Raw genomic sequence first — 23,036 nt, 5'->3', positions numbered from 1 at the left:
AATTGCCACCAATGAATCACCTTCTGAACTTGCGCAGGAATTGACTGAAAAATATTTTATAACGTTAAGTAGTGGATTTCATTGTTAATTTTTCAGATAGAGTATGTTCAATAGAGATTTCGAGCCGCCGATTATTTGGGATTTAAATCTTTCTTCTTCTTTTTTTGGGGGAAAAAAAAGACAGAGGGTTCAATTGCCAAGGTTGTATCAAAGAAAAACATTGACTTGCAACGGTTAGCTCTTGTAACATTGCCAATAATGAAGCCACAAATTAGTATTCATAATATATTCCCTAAAATAGTAGAGCCTTTCAAAAGGAAATTAAACTCAGGGACGACGCACCAATATCACAGAAAAGGAACAGATTTATGATTATGAATACCATAGCAATCGTTTATGATTGCTCAGGAAGGAATAATATAGTCTTGGACAAAATCCAAGGACACCTGACCATAGTACCAAAAATTACAGATTAAAAAAGGAAAAAAGAAAAATTCTTAGCAACACCATTTATTTCCGACGAACTAATGGGCAGATTAGTAGGGTTGCTAAACAATTCTAAATACAGAAAAGAATGTAGAAGAACCATATAACACTCCGAGTGGAAGGAACGCAAACCCAAATCACATCCACACAATTACAAAACACGTGGTATGCTTGACTGATATATTTAGTCGAAGAATTCCCAGTTAAACCTGGGATGAACCGAATTATTGTTCGCAGAGGAGGCGGATGATGTTGCCGGGATCAATGGTGGAGCGGGCTCGAATGTCTCCCACTTGGTGGTCACTACAACTCCAGAGGTTGAAGAAGAATCCACCGATGATGCTTCTTGTTGCTGAATCAATGGAGAATGCCCATTTGAGTTCCTTGGTTGAAGATATTGTGGCTCTTCAGTTGGGGTTAATAGATCGATACGCCCATTTGATTGCATCTCTAAAGGCTGTTCTTGAATTGGGGCTAGTCGGCTTTGGCCGTTTGAATGTCTCTTTTGTTGAGGCTGCTGCATTGGCGCATCGCCTCCATTGTTACCAGGCATAGAGTTCTTGATCTTCAGCATGTCCAGAGTTTCAACATACTTCTGAACTCTTTTCACCTTCAGAATGATTCAACACCAAGATGCCATCAGAACTCAGAACGCATACATGACATTAATTACATGAATTCAAGATGATTTGTTTTGGTTTGGTCATCAACCTTTAAAAATACAAAATTCAAATCTTTGCTTTAGTCAAAAACAGCGCAAAACAAGGTCAATGGATGTGATTCAAGGAACAATCAGAAGCGAGTCAAAATTTTTCCCTGCGGAAGTGACTTTAGAATTTAGAGAGCAGAAGTTACATTTCCCTTATTCAGAGCACACCAGAATTTACCTGCATTTTTCTCTGCAATTTGACATCTCCATCAGCAATGATGCCGTCCAACTTGAGCAATTGGTTCATTAAAAGTTCAATAAGACCAAGCACATCTGATTCTGCGACTTTGCCACCTTTACTAATTATGGAATCAAAAGCAGACACCTATCCAAATTTCAATCACAAATTCATCAGTTTCAAACTACTCAAGCATTTCATTACAAATTTTCAATCCCACAACAAAAGATCATCAAGCACGCGTTAGATAAGAAGCATTTACCCGTCCTGCGAGCCTATCTACTTCCAAGCTGATTTGAGAGATAGATTTTGCAGCTTTCTCCATCTTTGCGTTCTTCCTCATTTCTAGGAACCTCTTCTCCTGACTAATGGGGTCCTCCACAAGAACTAGCTTTGATTTATCTTTGACTCCTGTGATGTCAAGAAACGCCTTTGAATCTCTCTCCTTGTCTTTAAAAAATAGCTTCTGGTCTTCGTGGTGTAACCCTGTTGGCCCTGACAGCATCTTCTTCAGTTCCCCTGCAAACCCACAAACAAAAAAAAGTATATGTGTGTGAGAGAGAAGAGAAGAGTGAAACAGAAAGGAAATTTTTGAACCAGAGAGGTAGAGTTGTTACCAAATGTAGCTTGAGAACTAATATTGACTTCGTGGTAGATTGACCCATATTTAACCCTAACTCTAATTGTCGGCACCAGAGCCGAGTTGCGATCCGAGTCGATGGTTCGCTTCTGGACCAGCATTCCTCCCGGTCTCATCTCCCACTCGTGAGTCCTTGACTCGGCGCCCGCGCCCGCGCCCGCGCCGGCCGAGCTTCCGTTCATGGGTGAAAGCCCATTGGTCTTGTTGTTGTTGTTGTTCCTCATCCTCAACATCTTCAATGCCCCTCCCTACTTTTCTGCCTCGGCACAGTAATATATAAAGTGTGTAAATCCGAAACCAGAGAGAGCTACAGATCTCTGAGGAATTTGATTCTCTACGATCTGTGGCGCCAGAAATTGAAGAGACCCAATTGACCAGAAAGGCTGTTAGACCCTGTTTGGGAAATCTCTGACCTCAGCATTACACGAGTCCAATCCCCGAGACACGCGTAGAGAGAGAGAGGAAGAGGAAGCGGAAAATTACAAATAAGATTTGAAGTATTCAGAGACTAAGAGAGATGTAGATTGAAGAACTTCAATGTGGAAGAAAACCTCGAAGCCATTAACCTGAAAACCTTACTCTGTAAGGCAACGCGAAAAGATCCTAGCCGGCGACTGGAGCCGGAGAGATTTCCAGACAAGAGAGAGGACAAAAGAACAAAGGAGGGAGAGAAGCTGAACCTGAGAGAGGTCAAAGCATAGATCTTAACTTCCAGCAGGAGGAAGGTGAATGTACAAACTTGAGAAGAAGATGAAGAAAAAGGAACCGGAAGGCCGATTATTGTAAGGAGGCAGAGAGCGAATCAAAACAAAGTCAAAATGTAAAGAGAAGAACAATTTCTTTCAATTATCAGAGCAATTATTCTCTGTGGCCTGTTCTGGTGAGGTTGGAGAAGAAGAGAGAGGAGAAGAAAATTAAAGAATTAAGGGTTAAGAAATGAATATATAAAAACGAGTGGCCAGCTAACTTGGGCGCCAACTGGTGAGTTGTGACCGTCATATATATACAGATATATACACACACACACAGAGGCATATATCGAGACACACATATTATTGAATTATTGATTACTACATTATCGTTTTTAAAATAATTACAAACCTAATAATATTTTGATTATTGTGCTCGATGTACATGATTATAAATTGTGTGAGCCGAACTTAAAATTTTATATGATTTACAACTGAAAAAACAAGTAAAGAAAAAAAAAGCTTCAATTAATGTGATATAACAGGCTCCTGTTTCTTCCTATAAATAATTGTTAAAGCGTATTATACTGATGCATTTAATGTTGTTTTTTCCTGCCTGAATGAATGCATTTACATGCTCATATTATTTTCTTTTTTTTAATAAAAATTTATACAAAATTGTTATTTTTTTTCCATACAAAAATACTCTATGTTATATTATGTATCATTGATTCAATCAAAATTGAACTCTATACTTGACAACAGCATCTTAATTTTTTTAATTCATCCTCTTGGAATGTTAATATTTATAGTTCGGATATTTTTTGTTTTGCCGGATACCTATAGTTATGATGCTTGAATAATTAAAAGCATAAAAAGTCAATAATACCAAAAAAAAATATTTAGGAAAAAAAGGGCACATATTTGTGTGCTAATTAAAGTTGGTAAGAGGAGACAAAGGAAGCCGCCAAATCATTGTTAGAGGGTGAGGCTGGTTTCACCTAAACAACCCCAGATGCTTTGGTGCTTTGCAATTTCCGTTAAAGACACGAAGCGGCACATTTAAGGGCCGGCACGTGCCGATCTAGGGGTATTATGGGAATTGTGCCGTAGACTAATCATTGTTGAGGCTGATATCGGCCACGTGGCGGGTGCCCTGGCAATTACTTTTGAGAAGGGCAGGAGAGAGGAGACTGACTATTGAACAGTGAAATTTGAGATGCCCAAAAGCCTTTTCTTTTGCATCCCTGCACTGGTCACACGTGCGCTCTCCTCCCTGCCAAAACTCCACACGAGCTAGGCTGAACTAATTTAAAAAAAAACATTATATTTAGATGAATTTCGTTAATATTCTTTTAATCCTATTTACAAATGACTTTCAACATGTTTTAAACAAATCAAAAAATTTTTTGAAATTTATTAACTCTCATTTAAAATTCAACAGCTTTCTAATTTTATCCCTATTTAGTATATATTATACCTCATATAAATAAAATTAACACAATAATAAATAAAAAATAAAATTATATATCTATAGGAGTATTATTTTTATTATAAAATTTTATTTTATTTTGTGTTACTTATGAGCTAAGTTTTTAATCTTTGAATCTAATTATTCTCTGAACATTACTATGTTGGGGGGGGGGTTGTTTTAATTTGACCTTTTTACCGACGGCAAAGAGTGCAACCTTGTTGGGAAAACACCGCTTCTTTTTAATATTTTATAGGTTCATATACACGTGCAAGTCTCCTTTTGAGTTTTGACGCTCTAATCAGGCTTTTTTTTTTTTTTAATTTCACCAGAATAAATAATAATGAGTGGAAGTTTCACCTATGACCTGTCGTCAATTTTTATTGAAAGTCATATCATATCTGGGTTTTGAAAAAAAAAAAACCGCTCACAACTATTTCAGTAACAGGAAATATTGATTTAATGGCATAAAAATAATATTTGCTCCAATCCTAAGTATAAAAACTAACTATCCTAAATATAAAAACTAACTACACTATTTATTTAGATTTATAAGATATCAATTTATTTTGTTTCTAGATTTATAAATTATTTATTAGATTATTCCTGTTGATTGTGTAAGTGAAAGAAGTTTTAGTTTTTATTAAAAGAGATGTTTTACATAAATTAATACAAATTTAATTTAATGTCAATAATTAATTTAAATAATTTTATTAACGTGTGTAAATTAATTATCTAAAAGCAGGTGCCTTTTGTATAGGACAAAAAATGGCAGTACTTTGGGCCACTGACCACTGTAACACTGGCAACATCATGTCGTAAGATCTTGGTGAGGTGTGAGGGGATATCTAAGATTCAAAAAATAAAAAATATTAATATTTTAAAAAATTATCCTGAGATGTTGATCAACCCAGTTGCACTTTAGTAATTAAGCACGTAATATAGTTATATTACATTTCAATTTAATTTTATGATTAAATTAATTAATAGATTTTTCAGCTAACAAAAGTCACAAGTTTAAAATATAAAATTTATTTTGTAAAGGCAGGGTTGGATCACTAGGATGAAATCGTTTATTGTTTTTTTTTAGAACTACTCATCGCGATCTGTTGACTAAATACTCGGTTAAAAAAGTGCAAGCCAGTAGAAAATCACAAGTTGAAAATATATAATTTAACTTTGTGAAAGAAAGGCCTTCTCACTAAGAAGAAATTGCTAAATTTATTTATACTCCACGTGATATTTTCATTACTATATTCTAGTCTTAATAATCATTTGTTAACTTGTTCACTAAACCTTCAATTAATAGTCCAGGAAAAACCCAATAATTAAGAATAAATGTGATGTGAGCTGGGAATCAAAAAATATTGAATTAAGGTCAAATAGAGTTATCATATTTTGGTCTTTTTCAATTCAGTTAGAATGTCATCACAGATGACATCACATGCTAGCTATTGGTTCTATTTATAACATTTTTCTTAGAGCTAATTACGTATAAGTGTAAACCACCAACAATAAATCCTTGAATTTTTGTTCACTTTAATATCTCTAGGAAAACATAATAATAATTTTTTTTAACAAAATAAGAAACGGGGACAGTGAAACTTTTCCAAATGAATATCTCTAGGAAAACATAATAATAAGAAATGTCATTTAATTAAACTGCATATCTATTTCACTTGAATTTTTAATGAAAATATGTTTAATTTAGAATTTAGGGTAAATCTCATTTTTAGGGTGTGTTTGGGTGACACCCCAAACCATGGTTTGGAGAATAATCTACCCAAACAGCCCCTCCAAAAACCAAAACCATGGTTTTGACTCCAAAACCATGGTTTTGGAAAAAGCAAAATTTTTTGCTTTTGGAGAAAAAAGGGAGAGTGTGAGGGCCTATATGATATATATCTTGTTATTTTTTTATAAACATATTTTTTTATAAATATATTTAATCTTATATTTTATAAATATATATACACATTAATTATTTATTAATTATATTATCTTATGTATTATTAATTATGTTGGTAAAAAATATATTATTAACAATTTTATTCCTTCAAATTAAAATATATCATAAAATCTATTTTTTCTGTAATTATCATATTAACTTATGTCTTTTTTTAGTAATTTGTATATATAAAAAGTGCTTCTGATAACAACTATCTAAACACTCTCACTTCTCAGAATCACTTTTTTACAAAATCTATTCTTCACAGAATCTATTTTCCCTAGAATCTATTTTCCAGAATCACTTTTCCAAATCACGGTTTGGTTTCATCTAAACACACCCTTAGTCTCTGAAATTCATCTTATTTTGATTTTGTTTTCTAAAACTTGAAAATATTTTAGAAACCCAAAATAATATTCTGCGTATCAAAAATCTTTAGGTAGATAAAAATGATATTAATCCTATAATTGATGAATAATTAATCATCAAAATAATTTATGAATGGAGCATAGTAAAAATTTGCAATTTTGCATAGATGCATAATGGATAAAGAAGCGGGCTCATGACTTTTCAACCAATTTATACAGCGTTCCGCTTCACCGACACTTTCGCACGCTGACCGCACGTGACACTCCCCCGGGTCATCCCACCCCCCTCCACGTGGGTAACGGGGAAGGGTCGGATCCCGTGCATACGTGGTACGATGAAGACGGTGCAACCTACGGCGGTAGTTGTACTTGTAATTGTTCCTTTAACAGTAGTTCTGTGATTAAGCCGTTGAGTACTAGCTCCGGGGATTTCAATGGATGGCTTAATTCGCCGGAAAACAAATTATTAACATTGGCCACTCATCTTCAACTGGAGACAAACAACCGACCAACTGGGCTCTCGTCAAATTATGATGCACGTGACGAGGTACACATTGTGATTCATATTAATATTCATATCATATTTTTAATTAATATAATTTGTCGAAAAGTTTCTAAAGCGATTTAGTGTTTGTTTGGGATCATTATTGAAAATTTTAAAATCACTTATTCACATAATTTAAGACCAAATTTATTTTACATACTTTGTATTTTATGAATTACTTTTGAAAGACTTCACTGTCATTTCAAATAAGCTCTTAATATTATGATAATAAACTGAATTTATAAAAAACAAAAATTACCTTTCAATACTTACCTAAGAATGACTATCTGTCCTTTTTTATTTTTTATTTTTGTCATCTCTTATATAAAACGAAGGATTGAACACACAATTCTCTATTTAAGTAAGATTTGAGGAGATATTTATCACTTGAGCAAGTTAAATAGCTTTAAAGGTCTTCTTTTGAATCTTAAAATTCAAGAATAAAGCACATTAACTGAATACATTTACAGAGGTTAAGATCGTGCATATGTAAACCTGAAGCTCACATGAATTTTTTTAATTAATTTTTACAAAAGAAAGCGGAAGATTAAATTAAAAAGATGGGAATGAGGAATCTGAATCCAAAGCGTGGTCAAAGGAAAAATCAGAGACATATGACAGAGGAATAAAGAGCAAACTGCAATGGTCAGTGCAACTGTGCAAGCATGTTGGATGGTTCCCGTTGGCCGGCCGGTGTCCTTTTATTTTTATTTTTCATGTTTTGTGTTTATCAAGTAATTTAACCCATTTTTAATTATTACATGTTCTTGCAAGTTCGGGAAGAGGGTCGCAGACAGATCCATTTTCCTCTATTCAATACAAACTCTTTTTTATTACTGAGAAAGAAAATAAAAGATTGGATAATTTTTTTTAGCAAAAATAAAAAACGCAACAAATTCCAAGTCTGAAAAATATCAAAATGGTTAGATTTAAAATTATTAAAATTTCAACTAAATTTTCTAAATGGTCCAGAGTTTGGGAATGGCAGGAAAGCGATTGATTTTCCTCTTCAATGCGATTTTTATTTTTTATTTTTGTGAGCACAACTGGTTTGAGAGGTACTGTTAAACATTAAATATGGATGTTTCTTAAAATTCTAACCTTGATTTGAACTGAATAAAACTAGCACCAACAAAATCATTACTACCATATACACATACAACCTACACGCAACAAATAGAAATGAAGACAGAAAGAGCACCGCGACGGAAACAAATTTAACAAACTCAGATCACAAAGTTAAAACAACACTACATTCTGTTTTAAGTATAAGAGCTGGCCAGAGAGTTAAATTTAGTTTCAAATATAATATCTTAATCTATTCTGTTTTTTAAATTTATGATTTTTTTTCAAAATATCCATATTAATTATAAGGGATTTTCATCTCAGAATAGTTTTACTGTTAACACATATTTATTACAAATAACTAATTTAATTATTTTTTTTTTTTTTTATTTTTTAAAATTAGTTATCTAACTATTAAGAAATAAGAATTAGAGGCATTAACACTGCATGCATGAAGAAGGGGCACAAGCGGAAGAATGGCAAACAGCACTCCTTGCACTTGTGTCACAGAGAGCAAAAATGAAGAAAAAAGAAAAGCGGGATGATTTTGATTTTTGGGCGATAACGCAACCAAAAAAAAAAAAAGCAGCACAAAATCCAAGTTTCAAAAGCACGTATGGACAACAATCATTGACTTGGAAAAATCACATCCATCTACATGGTGTCGGTTAATCGTGAGCCTTATCTCTAATAATTATGATTATTTGATGCTATATACACATAATATGAATTATATCATAATTAAACATGCAATGCACGCACTTTCTCTAATAATGCATATATATATATATATATCTGTTGATTAAACATATAATAAAATAAAATGATTTAAAGGGTAAAGAGACGGTGAAATGTCCTTGTACTTGCAAGCATCACTAATTAGTTCGAGAGCTAGAATCCAACAACCTTTCCACAAAGAAAAGATTATATATATAAACAAACAAAAAGGGAAAATTAAACCCAAATCATACAGAACGATCCAGAAAGAAGCCAATTTAGGCACATTATTTGCAATATAATATATAGATAGAGAATGGAAACTGTCGGTAGAGGCACAAAAGCGAAAAGAAGGGAAAAGAATCATCATTTTGTACAGAGAAAAAGGAAAAGGTCGTGTGGTACAAAATCTGTATATGTCTTTGACAATTTGGCTTCGTTTGCGTCACACAAAGAAACCCCATCTGAACTAATAACGTATTTGACGTCCAATGTGGGAAATGTATACATGAAAGCTTGGAATTTGATTATTAGGGTTTGTATGAAAAGGATGGAGCAACGACGTGTGACTGGTAGAAAGGGAAGGGTCAACAGTTTGCAATATTACAAGAAAAAAGGTCAAATATTTCACCGGATTTGATACTTACTTCTAATTTGCTATAAAATTGACAAATTTTCGCACAGATTTTGACATCTTACAAACTGTACACACAACAAAACAAATTAAATAAGCTGTGAGATGCGCCAATCTTTACGTTTTTTTCTCACCCTTTTTTCTTCATCTTCTAACGTGTACGTCCTAACAAATCTCCCGTGGATTTATAAGTTTCATTGTTTTTATGGTACTTAGCTCATCCGTGTGGAATTTTTTATGTAATTCGCACACTCCACAACCATAAAAGTAGTGAATATCGTTGGAGTATTATTATAAGAAATACTAGTATTATGCTTATGCCGTTAGGACTCTTGGTCTCCGTAAAAGATACTAGGTCTTAATTGTAACGAGTTGCTGGTATGCTTTTAATTCCTGAACACATCATTTTATCGTGGTTTTTAATTTTAGTGAAGAGCAAGCTCTTTAGGAGTTGTGAAATTGATTAACTTTATCCTATACTTAAGACCATAGAAAATATATAAATAACATTATATCATATTAATATATATAACCAAAAGTCTGGGCTATGTTTATCAGTTTCTTTTCACTTGTAACATATTCTTCTAATCCTTAATGTATGACCGAATCGTTGAGTTAACTTTGATTTTAAATATAAGACTTATTTTTTATATTTATCAATTTTTTTTAAATTATTCTTATTGATACTCCCTTAACTATAATCAAGTTGGAAAAGAAGAGAGGATATTAAGGAAGATTATTATGGTATTTTAGGAAAAATATGTAATATTTCTTATAGTCAACTAACTTACCTAACTTTCTTAATCTAATCAATTTAGTTAAATATGTCTTGTATTAAATACTGGATGAGTATATTGTTTTAGTTTAACTTTGGCCAATTAATGTGAAACTTCTTTTACTCTGTTTAATCTCAATGCAATCACATGATGGGTGGATTTGATGGGATGGGAAAATCAGTCTCACCTATTCGATGTATATTCTTGGTGTGAAGATAATTTAACTTTTAAGATAAGGGTAAGGTAAGGATAGGGTTGAGAAAATTAGTTAACATTACAAAACAACATATATCTTTGAACCAAACATAACTTCCAAAAACCCCCTATGTATATTTGACTAGAGCGTGTAGAGTTTAATTACTCATATGATTGTTTGGATTTAATCCAAAGTTAGAGAATTAATTGATACTTGATGAAAAATATTGTATGAATTATCTCACGAGACTTTGAGAGGAAGTTGCTGGCACCTTGATGCATAGCTAGAATAAAAATCATGAACTACAATCAGATTCAGTAATTTAACCTCAATGGAGGTTCATAAATATATCACTACTACAAAAAAGAGTTTTCACAATGCTAGTTTACGGCAGTCATTAGAAAAAACACTGTGAAAAATATGACTTAGGAATTTTTGTAATTATAAGGAAGTAAATTTTACTTCTCACTGCGGTTATTAAAAAAAACCGCTGTAAAAAGTACTTTTAACTATGGTTTTTTAAATAACCGCCTTAAAAAGTCTATCAAAATTTTAAAACTCTATCTATTATGTGATAGTTTTTATTTTTCAAAGTTTGAACTCATAGTCCCTCATTACGTCTTTACTCGATTTCCCCCCTCCTCCTACATTTGCTGGCCTTTATCCTTTGCTTCTATCATCTCTGCCATGTTCTTCTATCACTGTCGCTATCATTGTTGCCGTTGCCGTCGCTATCGCTGTTGCTATTGTCTCATCCTCTTTATTTTTATTTGTGAGTTTTTCACCCTTTCTCCTCCATTCTTTTTATAGGTTTCATAGTTTTTATGGTTTGACAGCCTGAAACAAAATCTGAGTTTTTCATTTTACTTTTATTAAATCTTAATAACTTGAATCTAGTGGTAAAAGGCGAAGCAAAATGGCACTATTACGGTGGAAAAGAATCTATATTTGCTTCATCATAATGCTTTTAATTAGTAAGAGGTTATTAGTTAATTGATTCTCAAACCCCTTCCTTTGGGGCTTTATTCTTCCATTCCATCTTAATCAATAGGATGAAAGTAAACTATAAAAAAGAAAAACTTTTCATGAAGGTTATTTATATAACTATCATGAAATCCTCTATATTTTACATTGATAGCATAGACGTCGCTTTTAAAACCATTGTGAAAAACTCATTTTAACCGCCGTTAAATATCTTTTTTGTAGCAGGGTATGTATGGTTGTCTTTGGGATACAATAGGTTTGTGATTCTGCAAATAGATCTGTACTTATTTGGAACTGTTAAATATAAATATTTTTATGTAAATCGAGATAAAACTTTCCCTATACATTTTTTCTTATTCTATAAATTATGATTAAAAATTTTTTTTTTGGTGAAAGAAAGGGGCCAAGCCCAAACCGTTACATGACAACTATTCTTCTAGGAGTTTCAAATCCAGAAGCATCTAGTTTGACAAGGTCTTCTATCCAATCCGGTGGCGCGTCCCAAGTAAGTCTTCTCCTACTCATTTCACTGCTTAGAGTGGCGAGTTTATCCATGACCTGATTCCCTTCCCTGGAGACGTGCTTAAATTCGATTTGCCATTGAATCTTGAGAATCAGCTTCTTTGAGATTAGGTAGTTTCCCTTAATTCTCGCCTCCTACTTGATTTCCTGGATTATCTGATCTGCATCGCACTCTACTTCAATTTTCTCAGAACCCAATTGTCTGCATAACAGTAGCCCTTCAATAATCTCCCAAGCTTCAGCCTGTCTTATGTCACATTTCTCCAATTTCACTACAAAACCACAGAGCTACTCTCCACAATCTCCCCTTATGACTCCTCCGCATCCTGCTTCCCTTTTATGGTTAATGCTTCCATCATTATTTAGCTTGCACCAATCCTTTTTTGGAGGTATCCATTTAATTCTTCTAATTTCCACTTGTTGATATTTATCTCCTTGTTCTTCCCACCTCTCCGTATAATTTCTAATGTATTGTCTAATAACTTCACCTGCTCTCCAGATTAAAAATTACTTTTGAAGACCCTAATCGACATTCCAAACAAGTCCTCCGAGCTAGGTCATGTATAATTGGAGAAGAAGGAATAATCAATCGGTGACTTGGCTTGGAAGCATGTGAGAGTTCCCTCCTTTTGCATCTGATCCCTGTCCCCAAGTAGATGACATTCTCGCATGTGATGTGAGGGAGTTTAACATTCCAAAGCATTTTGTCGTCCTTTAACAATTTCGTCACTCAATTTTTCTATGTAAACTGTGTAAAGATAAAGTAGAAAATTATTAAGAGATTCCGAGAGATAAGTGAATATGTAGAGTAAATTATAAGTATTTTTTATGACGCAGAGTGAATTTTTATTATATCTTGCGGGATCATCCTTCAATTAATTAATACTATTAATGCTATTATTGCTTATTATTTCTGTATTCAAGTCATTCCTTAACATATCATTCACAGGGCTGAACTTTACCCATTCTTTCTAATTGTATAATTTTTTTCTTGAAAAGAGAGAATAATGCAATTTTTTATTGTTTTTATCTAATAGAGTTTTAGGGGGTGCTTTTTGGCTTTAAAATTAAAAGAAATAATATAACCTCAAAATATAATTGAGGCCCTCATCACAACTTATCAATCAACATTATTATAAAATTTGAATTTATAAAAGCCAAGCTATTTACTAGTCAATAAATATATTTTTCAAAGGTTTAATAAGGTTCAATGTAGCTTGGTTTTTAAATTAATATTATTGATGTTGATAAGCGACGTGGTTTTTTGGGAGCAGCAAACAGGACACACGGCTGGCAACTTCGTTAATTGGTCACTTGGTCATGCTCACATGGGCCACTTCCCACATGTACACTCTCCACTCAATTACTCATAATGTTTTCGCCTACATCCTTCTCACTGTACTTTTCTTCGTAGATACATGAACTATTTTATTAAAGGCAATTATGTTCAAGAAAATATTACGAGTCAATGATACAAATAGTCTATATATAAGAGAGTTATTTTTCTCCACTTTATAAATATCTCAAAAACTAATAAGGATTGAGTCTAATGAAAAGAGCTAGTTCTTTACAAAGTAACAAATCAATATTTGAATTCCCTTAAAATAAATACCTATATTTAGTACCTAATAATATTTCAAATAGGATTGTCTCTAATAAAATAATATTTATGCGTGATAAAAAAAATTCAAGAACGAAAATTTAAAAATCTGGGCTCAAATTGGCCCATTTTCATTCAGAAGCTGGGTTCCCTGGCACTCCAATAAACTAAACCCAATTACTGGACTATTTCCATTTTTTTTTAACCATAAATTCGATGATGTTTATTTAGTTATTATCAATTAACGACCTTAGTTTAAAAGGGAAGAGAACCTTTCCCCCCCCCCCAAAAGAACATTATCTGATATTTGAATAAATATTGTGTGTGTATTGTTATATCGAAAATGTTCAAACTCTTAACCACCATGCTTTACTCTATTTTTCGATTTTTTCACATGAACTGGTCCCATGTGATTCTTGGATATTCCTTTTAATTAAAAACTCGCCTTGACTAATTGTTCAATTTACTTTATAGGGTACATAATATGTATTTTTTAAATAAGATCTCGAATAAAAATTTTGTAAGAGGAAAAGTACCATGTTGAGATGTTTTTTTTTTTTTATTAGAGCTCAACCAGCCAACTAAAAACCAAAATTAGCTAGCAAAACTGGATTCACAAGTGTTGCTCAAAAAAAAAAGAAGCATGTCTTTTGTTTATTATCATATTTAAAACAAAAGCCAAAGTTTCATATTAACCAAAATGGTTTTTAAAAAAAAGGAAAGTTATTTATTTAACCAGCAAAATTGGAGGGAAACTTCTGCAACATAAATCAATTTGTTAAAGGTATCAAACTTGGTTTTTGCCAGAAAAGGCGTCAACTATGATAATTTTCGAAGCAAAAGAAGTATCGCGTGTAATTTCGGTAAACTCGAAGAAAGTTAAGAATTTAACATAGATAATTTTTCGTTGGCAAAAAAAAAAAACATAGATAATTTTTCATATGTTTACAGTCCAAAAGAAAAATAGATTAATCTGTTTTTTAAAAAAAAAATCCGAAGTCCTAGAAACCTAAAACGGGAAGAGGGCCGAATAGATATTGAACCCCAGCTCCAAGATCTCTTGAGGGGCCGATTTTTTTGGGCTGGGAATGTTGTTTGAGCCCAGATATTAACGAACAACCCTTTTTTCATTATTCTACAAGGGGAATGACACTCAATTCACCGGAGCTTTGCTCCGACTACATCTGGATCCGACCCGCGACGAGCACCTGGCTGTGGTGGGTGAGTCTCCCAACAGGGATTTCTGCATACGTTGAGGTTCGAACTTGAGACCTCGCTTAAGCAGTACCAAGCCGCTTACCACTTGGATCAATCCCCGTTGATGCATCTTTCACCTTTTTATTTCTACATCTGATCATCTAAATATTGTTTGATAACAAAATTAGAGATAATACGAAAAATCAAGTATGAAAAATTATCTTATACACGAATATAATTTTCACTCTCAAATTTTCTCTTGAAATATATAACGAAATTCAATTAAGTGATATTAATTTTACAGAATCTGTGAATCATTAGTAACTTGCAATATATTTTATATGTGATACGTTCATAACGATGTTTCGATATGGAGAAAAATGTTTCAATTTGTTGGCAAAAAATGTTTCTATTCAAAATAGTTGAGATGTAATGTTATTTCAAGCAAATGATTAGTATTGTTATTATTACCCATAAAACAATAATGTTATGTTGAAACATTGACTTGGCAAATACAAAAGTACAAAACAATTAATTTGTTCAGGTGATGGTATACTGTTTAAGGAGCCCTGAATTAACATGTGCTTCCTCTTAGGTGTGGAGGTTTTGTTTGTATTGATGGTGTTAATCACATAAAATAATCACCAAGTACAAAACACATTGAATAGTATGGTGTAAAACTCCCTCACTAAAACGTTATAAACTTATCATAAAACTACTATTGTGGTAGAAAAGGAAAACTATTATACAAGCTATCATAATAGGAAAAAAAACATGTAAACATTTCTAAAACTGCTAATTAGACTGTGGGACGAAATCCAAACAGAACTGTTGCATGCAACCAAATCATTCCTTTAAATTTATTGGACCTCCAGCCGGGATAACAAAAGATATCATACATAAGTTCATCCACTTGTTTTTCAACAATATAAACCCAAGTCTCATAAAACACTAGAAATGGCCTCTGCCAACCAAAATAAGGAGATAAAACTTCCTCTAGTTTACAATAAGACTAATCAATCAAAATATTTTCAAAAGTCCCTATATGTGGCAATATACAACCATCCATACACATACAAAGACTGGAGGCATTATAGCTAACCAAGCTCAAACCTCCGCATCCCTCCCTAGAGACACACGCTTAGAACTTTCACCTAAAAACATTATAAACCACGGGGTGAGACTAAAGTCCCAGTAACCAAACTTTCCAATTCAGAGTACAAACTAGTAGATACTTGTGAGATGTCAAGTGGGACAGTTAACAAATAATGTTATAAGTAATAGCCACAACAATCATGCATGTGCAATGATGCAATCTCATCAACAATATCTCTCACTATGGGGGATTTTTCAAGAGCCGAACCCTATCTATCCCTCACTATAGGGGACGTAAAGAGCTAACCATCATGCATTAATGGAGACCTTATCACGTAGTAGTATCAACCAAGTCTCTCACCATTTCCCAGCACATGAATCATGCTCAAGTATTTACTAACAAATAGGTTCACATTTCATGAGTAACTTTGTAAAACCCTTAACCTCCAAAACATCGTAACTCGTCATAAAGTCTACTACTATGGTAGAAAAGAAAGTGGTTTACACAAGCTACCATAGTAGAAGTAAAATTTCATATTTTTAGAAATTGACTTTCAAACTCGGGTCAACCCGATAGACGTTGCATGCAACTAAAATAAATCCCTTCATATCCACTTCCATAAACCCTAACTCCAAAATTCAAGATTCTTTAAATCTAAGAAAACTACACCGATTAAATACTTAAACTAACCCAATGCAATCAATTAAACTCAAAACAATCGGTCAAAAACCTCAATTCCATCACAACCTAGAAAATCTTAGGGTTCCACCAAAAATCCTCATAAATTCCATGGAATTTCAAGAAAGAAAGAAGATTAGAGGTTAAAATCACTTACTTGAGGTAATGGATCCTTAGAAATGTCTTCCTCAAGCCAAAAGTTCGAAACCCTAGCAGAGCTCTTCTCTCCTCCTCAGATTTTCTTATTTTTCGCATGCTGACTACTCCCGCGAATATATAGATTCGCGACCTTTCGCCGCGGCGAACTAATCCCGAGAGGGATTACTCGCCTGAAAAACCGACTTCGCCGCGGCGAAAGCTTCCCGAGAGGAAACTCTCGCTCGCCCAGAAGAACTTCGCCGCGGCGTGCCCTAACCTTCGCCGCGGCGAAACCTTCCCGAAAGGGAAGCCTCGCTCACCAGAACAACTTCGCCGCGGCGTACCCCAGACTTCGCCGCGGCCAAACCTTCCCGAGAAGACACTCCCCTCTGAAACTCCCGGTGCGCCGCGGCGAAGTGAAAGGGGTACGTTCACCTATTCCTCCAACAAACCTCAAATCCAACCCAAACACCAAAATCAAGATTAAATCACTAATCTATCCTCAAGATCAATCCAAAAGAGGCCATTAAAACCCGATAAAAACTTAGGATGTTACAAACTTCAACAAGTGACATATCTTACAAAACTACCAATACCTTAATATCATACAAAACCCTACAAGACAATTTCTCTTTTCATATATAAAATATATTTAGAACACCATTTATTACTCAGAGCATGAAAACATAAAACCACTCATAGTACCATAATAGCATGTACAAAGGATTGGAAAATGGTTGCCTCTCGCCTGAGCAAGGAATAACAAAACACCACAATGCCCTGTGCACCAACAAATACTCACAACAAGTCTACACAAGCACAAAAACACACAACCACCATGTATTAGTTAACAAACTAATAAAATGGTCAACACAACACTTGAGGACTCAAAATTCCTAACCTCAACCAAAACTCTATCCAACTCACAGGGGTCAAACTATCATAGCAACACTCCAAAAATCATAAGAGACTATTATCACTTTAATTTCCCTTCCAAAACATCAATTGAATTTAGAAACTCAAAGTCCTACTCTAGGAATTCATCACCCAAACATCTAATTAGAACAATTAGAGTTTTAACAACATTCTAAACCAATTAAACATCCAATTCAACCCTCCTTAATATAACCCAATTCACAAAACTCAATTTCAACTACTACATCATCATCCTCAATCATAAACCTCTATTTTCACAAACCCTAAAATCCCAAAACTTCAAAATCTCCAAATCTAAGAAAACTATACCAATTAAATACTTAGACTAACCCACAACAATCATTTAAACTCAAAACAATCGGTCAAAAACCTCAATTCTATCACAAACTAGAAAGCCTTAGGGTTCCTCTACAAAATCCTCAAAAATCCCAAGAGCAAGAGTAGATTAGAGGTTAGATTCACTTACTTGAGGTAATGGACCCTGAAAAACACCTTTTCCAAGCAAAAAACATGAAGCCCTAACAGAGCTCCAACTCCTACCTTCAAAAAATCTGATTTTCACACATTAGACTCTTCCTCTGGATTTAAAGATGCGAACTTTTTGTCGCGACGGATACACGGATTTGTCGCAACTAACTAACCCCAAGAGGGATTTTTCTGACCTGGAAAACCAACCTCGTCACGGCCAATTTACACTTTGTCGAGGTGAGAGATTTTTCTCGAGAGGAACTCTTGCTCACTTGAGCATCTTTCGTCACGGCTTCCCCCTTAACTTTGTCGTGACAAAACCCTATTCCTGAAAGGAAACTCTCCCAATACTCTCTGGTTTGCCGCAACGAAATTTCACTTTGCCTCGGCGAACAAATCTTGAGAGGGATTTGTTCACCTGCTCCTCCAACTCACCTTGATCCCAAACTAGACACCAAAATTCAAGTTTAGTCACTAATCTATCCTCAAAAAGGGCTACTAAAACTCAAAATAAAACTCAGGACGTTACAGATGGCGTTGAAGTCCCATCCTCACCACTTCATATCATTAACCATTAACACCACAAGTGCATTACATCGACGGATTATTATAACTAACATTATTAGGACCAACCACCTTCTTGTCTATTTCTTTCTAGTCTAATAACCATTGTTGTATGTTGCCAAAATAAAATAAAATAAAATAAATTCAACATTGTATATTACTAACTCCATCCCTTGTTATAATAAGATCTAGATAACCATATTATGCGTTTTCTTAAAATTACGCAAAAGTAATAAATATGCTGGAAATATACTTTTTCCCTCTAAATATGCTCTTATTTATAAGTGGGTATGTATGACTAAAAGTGAGAAAAAAGATGAGAAAGAATGTATTAAGAAAGGATAGTGAGAATGTATTAAAAAAAAGATGACGAGAGAGAGTATATTAGTTATGAGTAAAATTGCATTTATTGTGTAAACATACTCAGAGGGAATCCCATAAAAAGAAAAAAATCAATTCAAAAAATTGGATCTTGTAATAAGAGATTGAAGAATTAATATTTGCGCATTACCTTTTGATCTATAATGTGTAGAAGAATACATTTGTTAGGGATCATTTTTTTTATTCCTTTTAATAGAGTAACTGCTTCTAAATATGATTATGTTGTTTGTTGGATCGATTATTTCACTAAAAATGATAAAAGTATGTTTAGGAGACAAACTAAAAATACATTTTCATATTGCTAAATGTTGGGAAAGTGCTCTTAGCGAGGCAGCCAGATAAACCAGGCTTTATTCATATTGTTGCATTTGTAAAACCCACTTATCATCAATAGGTATTGAAATATATACGTTTTCTTCTCATTTTGCTTTCATTATATAAACAACATATGCCTTTTCCTCCCCTTTCATAAAGAATGCATGAATCAACATATTGTAAGTATCCAAAGAATTGCCTCATACCTTTACTTATCAGCTCATCCTCGAGGTTGAAATCTTTCTCTAGATTCCCTTCATTATTGCAGTATGCTCTAATTAGTGCTTGTTATGCTATTTCCATAGAGATCATGCCACATCTTGAATGCATTGATAACATACTAGGAGGTAGTCAATATAAAGGTCATAAATCTTAAGAAGCATCAGTTCTAGTTAAGATACTTATTCAAGTCATCCCACACTTTATATTTACAAGTAACAAGAGAAGTATATGCATAAGAATGTGGCTCAAGATACATATATATTAGCTCACAATGACGGTGACACAACCTAGATCAACATTAGGGCTGAGCAAGTAACCCGCAACTTAACCACCCTACCAGCAACTGGAAAATATTAGGCCCATTTGAGCCAACCCAAAAAATGAAATAAATGGGTGAGTTGCGGGCATAGGCATGGGCTACCCATACTCGCCCATTTAGCATTTAATTTTTTTTTTGTTAAAAAAAAGGGAGGAGGACTTAGGATAGAAAGTGTCGCACAACATGCAGTCTCTCACACCCTCACTCACCTTGCTCCCCCGCCTTGCAACTCTGACTCTCCACTCTCTCGCCATCTCGCTTCTCGCTCGGTCTCTCACACCCATGGTCTCGTTGCTCGCTCAGTCTCAATAATAGAGTAGCAGGATCCCATAACGACTCCTCCCATGGCATTGCCTCTCACTCTCAGTTTTGTTGGCATCTCACTTCCTCCCTCATCGCGACGTCGGCGACGACGTCTCCCTTCCCTATCAGTCTCTCCCTCTCACCTCTTAGTCTCTACATTCTACACTTTTGCAAGCTACAAATCTCCCTTCCCTGTTAGTCTCCCTCTCTCACCTCTGAAGAAGAAGAAGATGATTATGATGATGAGTGATGATGATTCAATGAATAATCTGATTTTTATATTTGTGGTTGTCCTATTTTAAGCTTGAACATTAGAATAATGGTTTGTGATTTTGTGTACTATGGAGTATGGACTTTGATTAGTGATGGTTATTCTCTTTTATGGTTTGATTTTTTGAAGTTTAAACTTTTAATTTCAAGAATGCAAGACCTTGACTTGAAATTTGATTGCTTAATGGTTATGATATTATTATCATATTATGTTATGATTGATTGATGGTTTAATTAGTTACTTATTTATGGTTTGCTTGAGTTATTTCTTGTCTTTAGGTTGAAAAGGCTTAGTAGGAATGAAAATATGGGGAATAAGAATATGGGATAATATTTCAATGTCTTTAATTTTAAACAGGTTTTAGAATTTTTTTAATCTTAAACAGGTTTCCCAAAACTTGCAAAAACCCGCATGGTTAAAATACCCATTTAACAACAGGCTTAAATAGGACATCCATGGTTACGGGCTAATCCGTACATATATAATCTTAAACAGGTTGGCCATGATTAAGGGCTAGGTAGCCCAACCCCCCTGTTACTCTCCCCTAACCCATTCTCATATAGTATTCCTTTATCATTGTGTTATAAATAACCAAACTAGATATGAGCCCGAAATTGTTCATAGACGTCTCACCAATTGTTTCACCTTTTACCCCCTTCATCACACAAAAGATTAATCCTTATAAAGTGGACAAATTAGACGGGTTGATTGGGAATGTAGATGGGAAATTCAACACCATGACCATTATTTGTGAAAACAAAACCCATGACATGCAAGTTGTGTTCGCTATTTGATAAAACCGTTTTGGTTCATCACACAACAACACTGTAATGCCTCATTAACTCTCTTTAATTCACAACGCGCCATTATCATATAATTGAACACATTATTGCCTTTCTATGAAACCTACCACAAAGAAGAGCCAACTTATATAAAAATCACCCTATTTACAAGAATACAATGCTACTAATAAACAACAAGTCCTCAAGAGTTCTGCAGTGATGGAAGGTGGGGAAAGATATAACTAGCAAAGCAATAAGATCTCAAATCTATGAAACGATGAGAATGAAGATGGGGTTAAAAGTTGAAGAACAGGCCAAGGTTTCTAGTGAAGTTCGGTTAGAACTGAACATACATAAAAGAGGTATTCACACTGAGAGTACTAACCTATTTGACAAAATGCCACTAAGAAGATTGAATAGAATCCGAGAGGAAAGATTCTGTTACGTAGCAGAGGAGAGAGAGAGAATTACGTAGAAGTGTATTATTTCCAATATCCCCTCCAACATACAATTACGGGGTATTTAACAACTAATCAGTTATACAAGTTGTAACAAAATGACACGTGCTAATTAACAAACTGACTTGTACAACTGACTCGTATCAATTTACACCCCCTAAAGAGCATCCTTGTCCACAAGGATGGTGTTGGCTGGTGGAGCAGAGAAGTCAAACGTTGGAAATTGTTGCTTGAGGAAAGAAAGATCCTCCCAGGTGGCGTCCTCAGGTCTGCTATGTTGCCATTGAACCAGAAGTTGAGTGACAGGTAGTGTACCACGTTTCACAAGCTTGCGACCGAGAATAGCTACAGGTTCAAGTGAAAATTGGCCGTTAGCATCCGTCATGGGTAAGGAAGTAGCTACTGGGGTGCTGTGAGCAACACACTTCTTCAGCAATGACACATGAAAGACTGGATGTATCCTTGTTGTGGGAGGAAGCTTGAGCTCGTAAGCAACCTTGCCTACTCTGTTTAGTACCTCAAATGGACCAAAGTACCGGGCGGCAAGCTTATGTAATGCAGAATTATTAATTAAATTTCTTCGGAAGGGATGAAGTTTAAGATAAACCATGTCACCGATAGAGAATTCCCTTTCAGAGCGGTGTTTATTGGCCTGTTGTATCATACGATGTTGAGCTTTCAAAAGCCTTTCTTTCAACACTTGGACGGTAGTTTCGCGTGCAGTGCAAAGTCGATCAACAAGATCATTAGATGAATCTCCAGGCAAGTAAGGTAAATGAACAAGAGGAGCCACACCGTAGATTGCCTCAAATGGTGTCATACCTAAGGAAGAGTGGTAATTCGTATTATACCACAGTTCAGCTAGAGAAAGCCAATGAACCCATTGCTTGGGAAAGTCACCCGTCATGCATCTCAAGTAACCTTCAAGGCAACGATTAAGAACCTCTGTTTGACCATCAGATTGTGGATGATAGGCCGAAGAGTACTGCAACTTCACACCATAAAGCCTAAAAAGTTCTTTCCAGAATTTGCCACAAAAAAGAGGGTCACGGTCGGTCACAATAGACTTAGGAAAACCATGAAGTTTGACAGCATTATCCAGAAATACATGGGCTACATCTGCAGCTGAAAATGGGTGTTTAAGAGGCATGAAATGGGCAGCTTTGCTAAGTCTGTCAACAACTACTAAAATAGTTGTTTTAGAAAAAGAGGAAGGCAAGCCACTAATGAAATCCATGTTCAGACCAAATATGATCTGGAATGGGAAGGGGCTGCAGTAATCCAGGAGAAGCGACATGTTCAGACTTGAAACGTTGACAAGTAGAACAAGAACGGATAAATTCCCTTACGTCACGCTGCATTCCTTTCCAATAAAACACAG

General features: G+C 34.5%; 1 protein-coding gene across 2 annotated transcripts; it reads right to left on the bottom strand.

Annotated features, from left to right (window-relative positions):
* Positions 1 to 347: 347 nt before the first annotated feature.
* LOC114759917 (BAG family molecular chaperone regulator 3-like) lies at positions 348 to 11,214 on the bottom strand. 2 transcript variants are annotated; one of them, XM_028949151.1, is made up of 5 exons: positions 11,207 to 11,214; positions 1,991 to 2,878; positions 1,636 to 1,892; positions 1,374 to 1,520; positions 671 to 1,096 (listed from the first exon to the last, which is right to left on the bottom strand). In XM_028949151.1, the coding sequence occupies exons 2-5, from the start codon at positions 2,244 to 2,246 to the stop codon at positions 671 to 673; spliced, it is 1,086 nt and encodes a 361-aa protein (XP_028804984.1). In that variant the 5' UTR covers positions 2,247 to 2,878; positions 11,207 to 11,214. The 2 variants fall into 2 exon arrangements, with proteins under 2 accessions (XP_028804991.1, XP_028804984.1); XM_028949158.1 differs by lacking the exon at positions 11,207 to 11,214 and having other exon boundaries at positions 348 to 1,096; positions 1,991 to 2,931.
* Between the last annotated feature and the right edge of the window lie 11,822 nt (positions 11,215 to 23,036).

Source organism: Neltuma alba, unplaced genomic scaffold (assembly GCF_004799145.2).
Source record: "Neltuma alba isolate B1F8T4 unplaced genomic scaffold, ASM479914v2 tig00001628_pilon, whole genome shotgun sequence".
In the NCBI taxonomy this organism is placed as follows: domain Eukaryota; kingdom Viridiplantae; phylum Streptophyta; class Magnoliopsida; order Fabales; family Fabaceae; genus Neltuma; species Neltuma alba.
Note: the sequence above shows the minus strand (reverse complement) of the source record. Positions and strands in the feature narration are given on the sequence as shown.

Bases quoted from the DNA above. Each gene is read 5' to 3' on its own strand.
- LOC114759917 (XM_028949151.1), bottom strand. From the start codon at position 2,246: ATGTTGAGGATGAGGAACAACAACAACAACAAGACCAATGGGCTTTCA. The intron at 1,893-1,990 runs GTAACAACTCTA...GTGGGTTTGCAG, and splicing joins TAGTTCTCAAGCTACATTTG to GGGAACTGAAGAAGATGCTG. The intron at 1,097-1,373 runs GTAAATTCTGGT...ATCATTCTGAAG, and splicing joins AATTGCAGAGAAAAATGCAG to GTGAAAAGAGTTCAGAAGTA.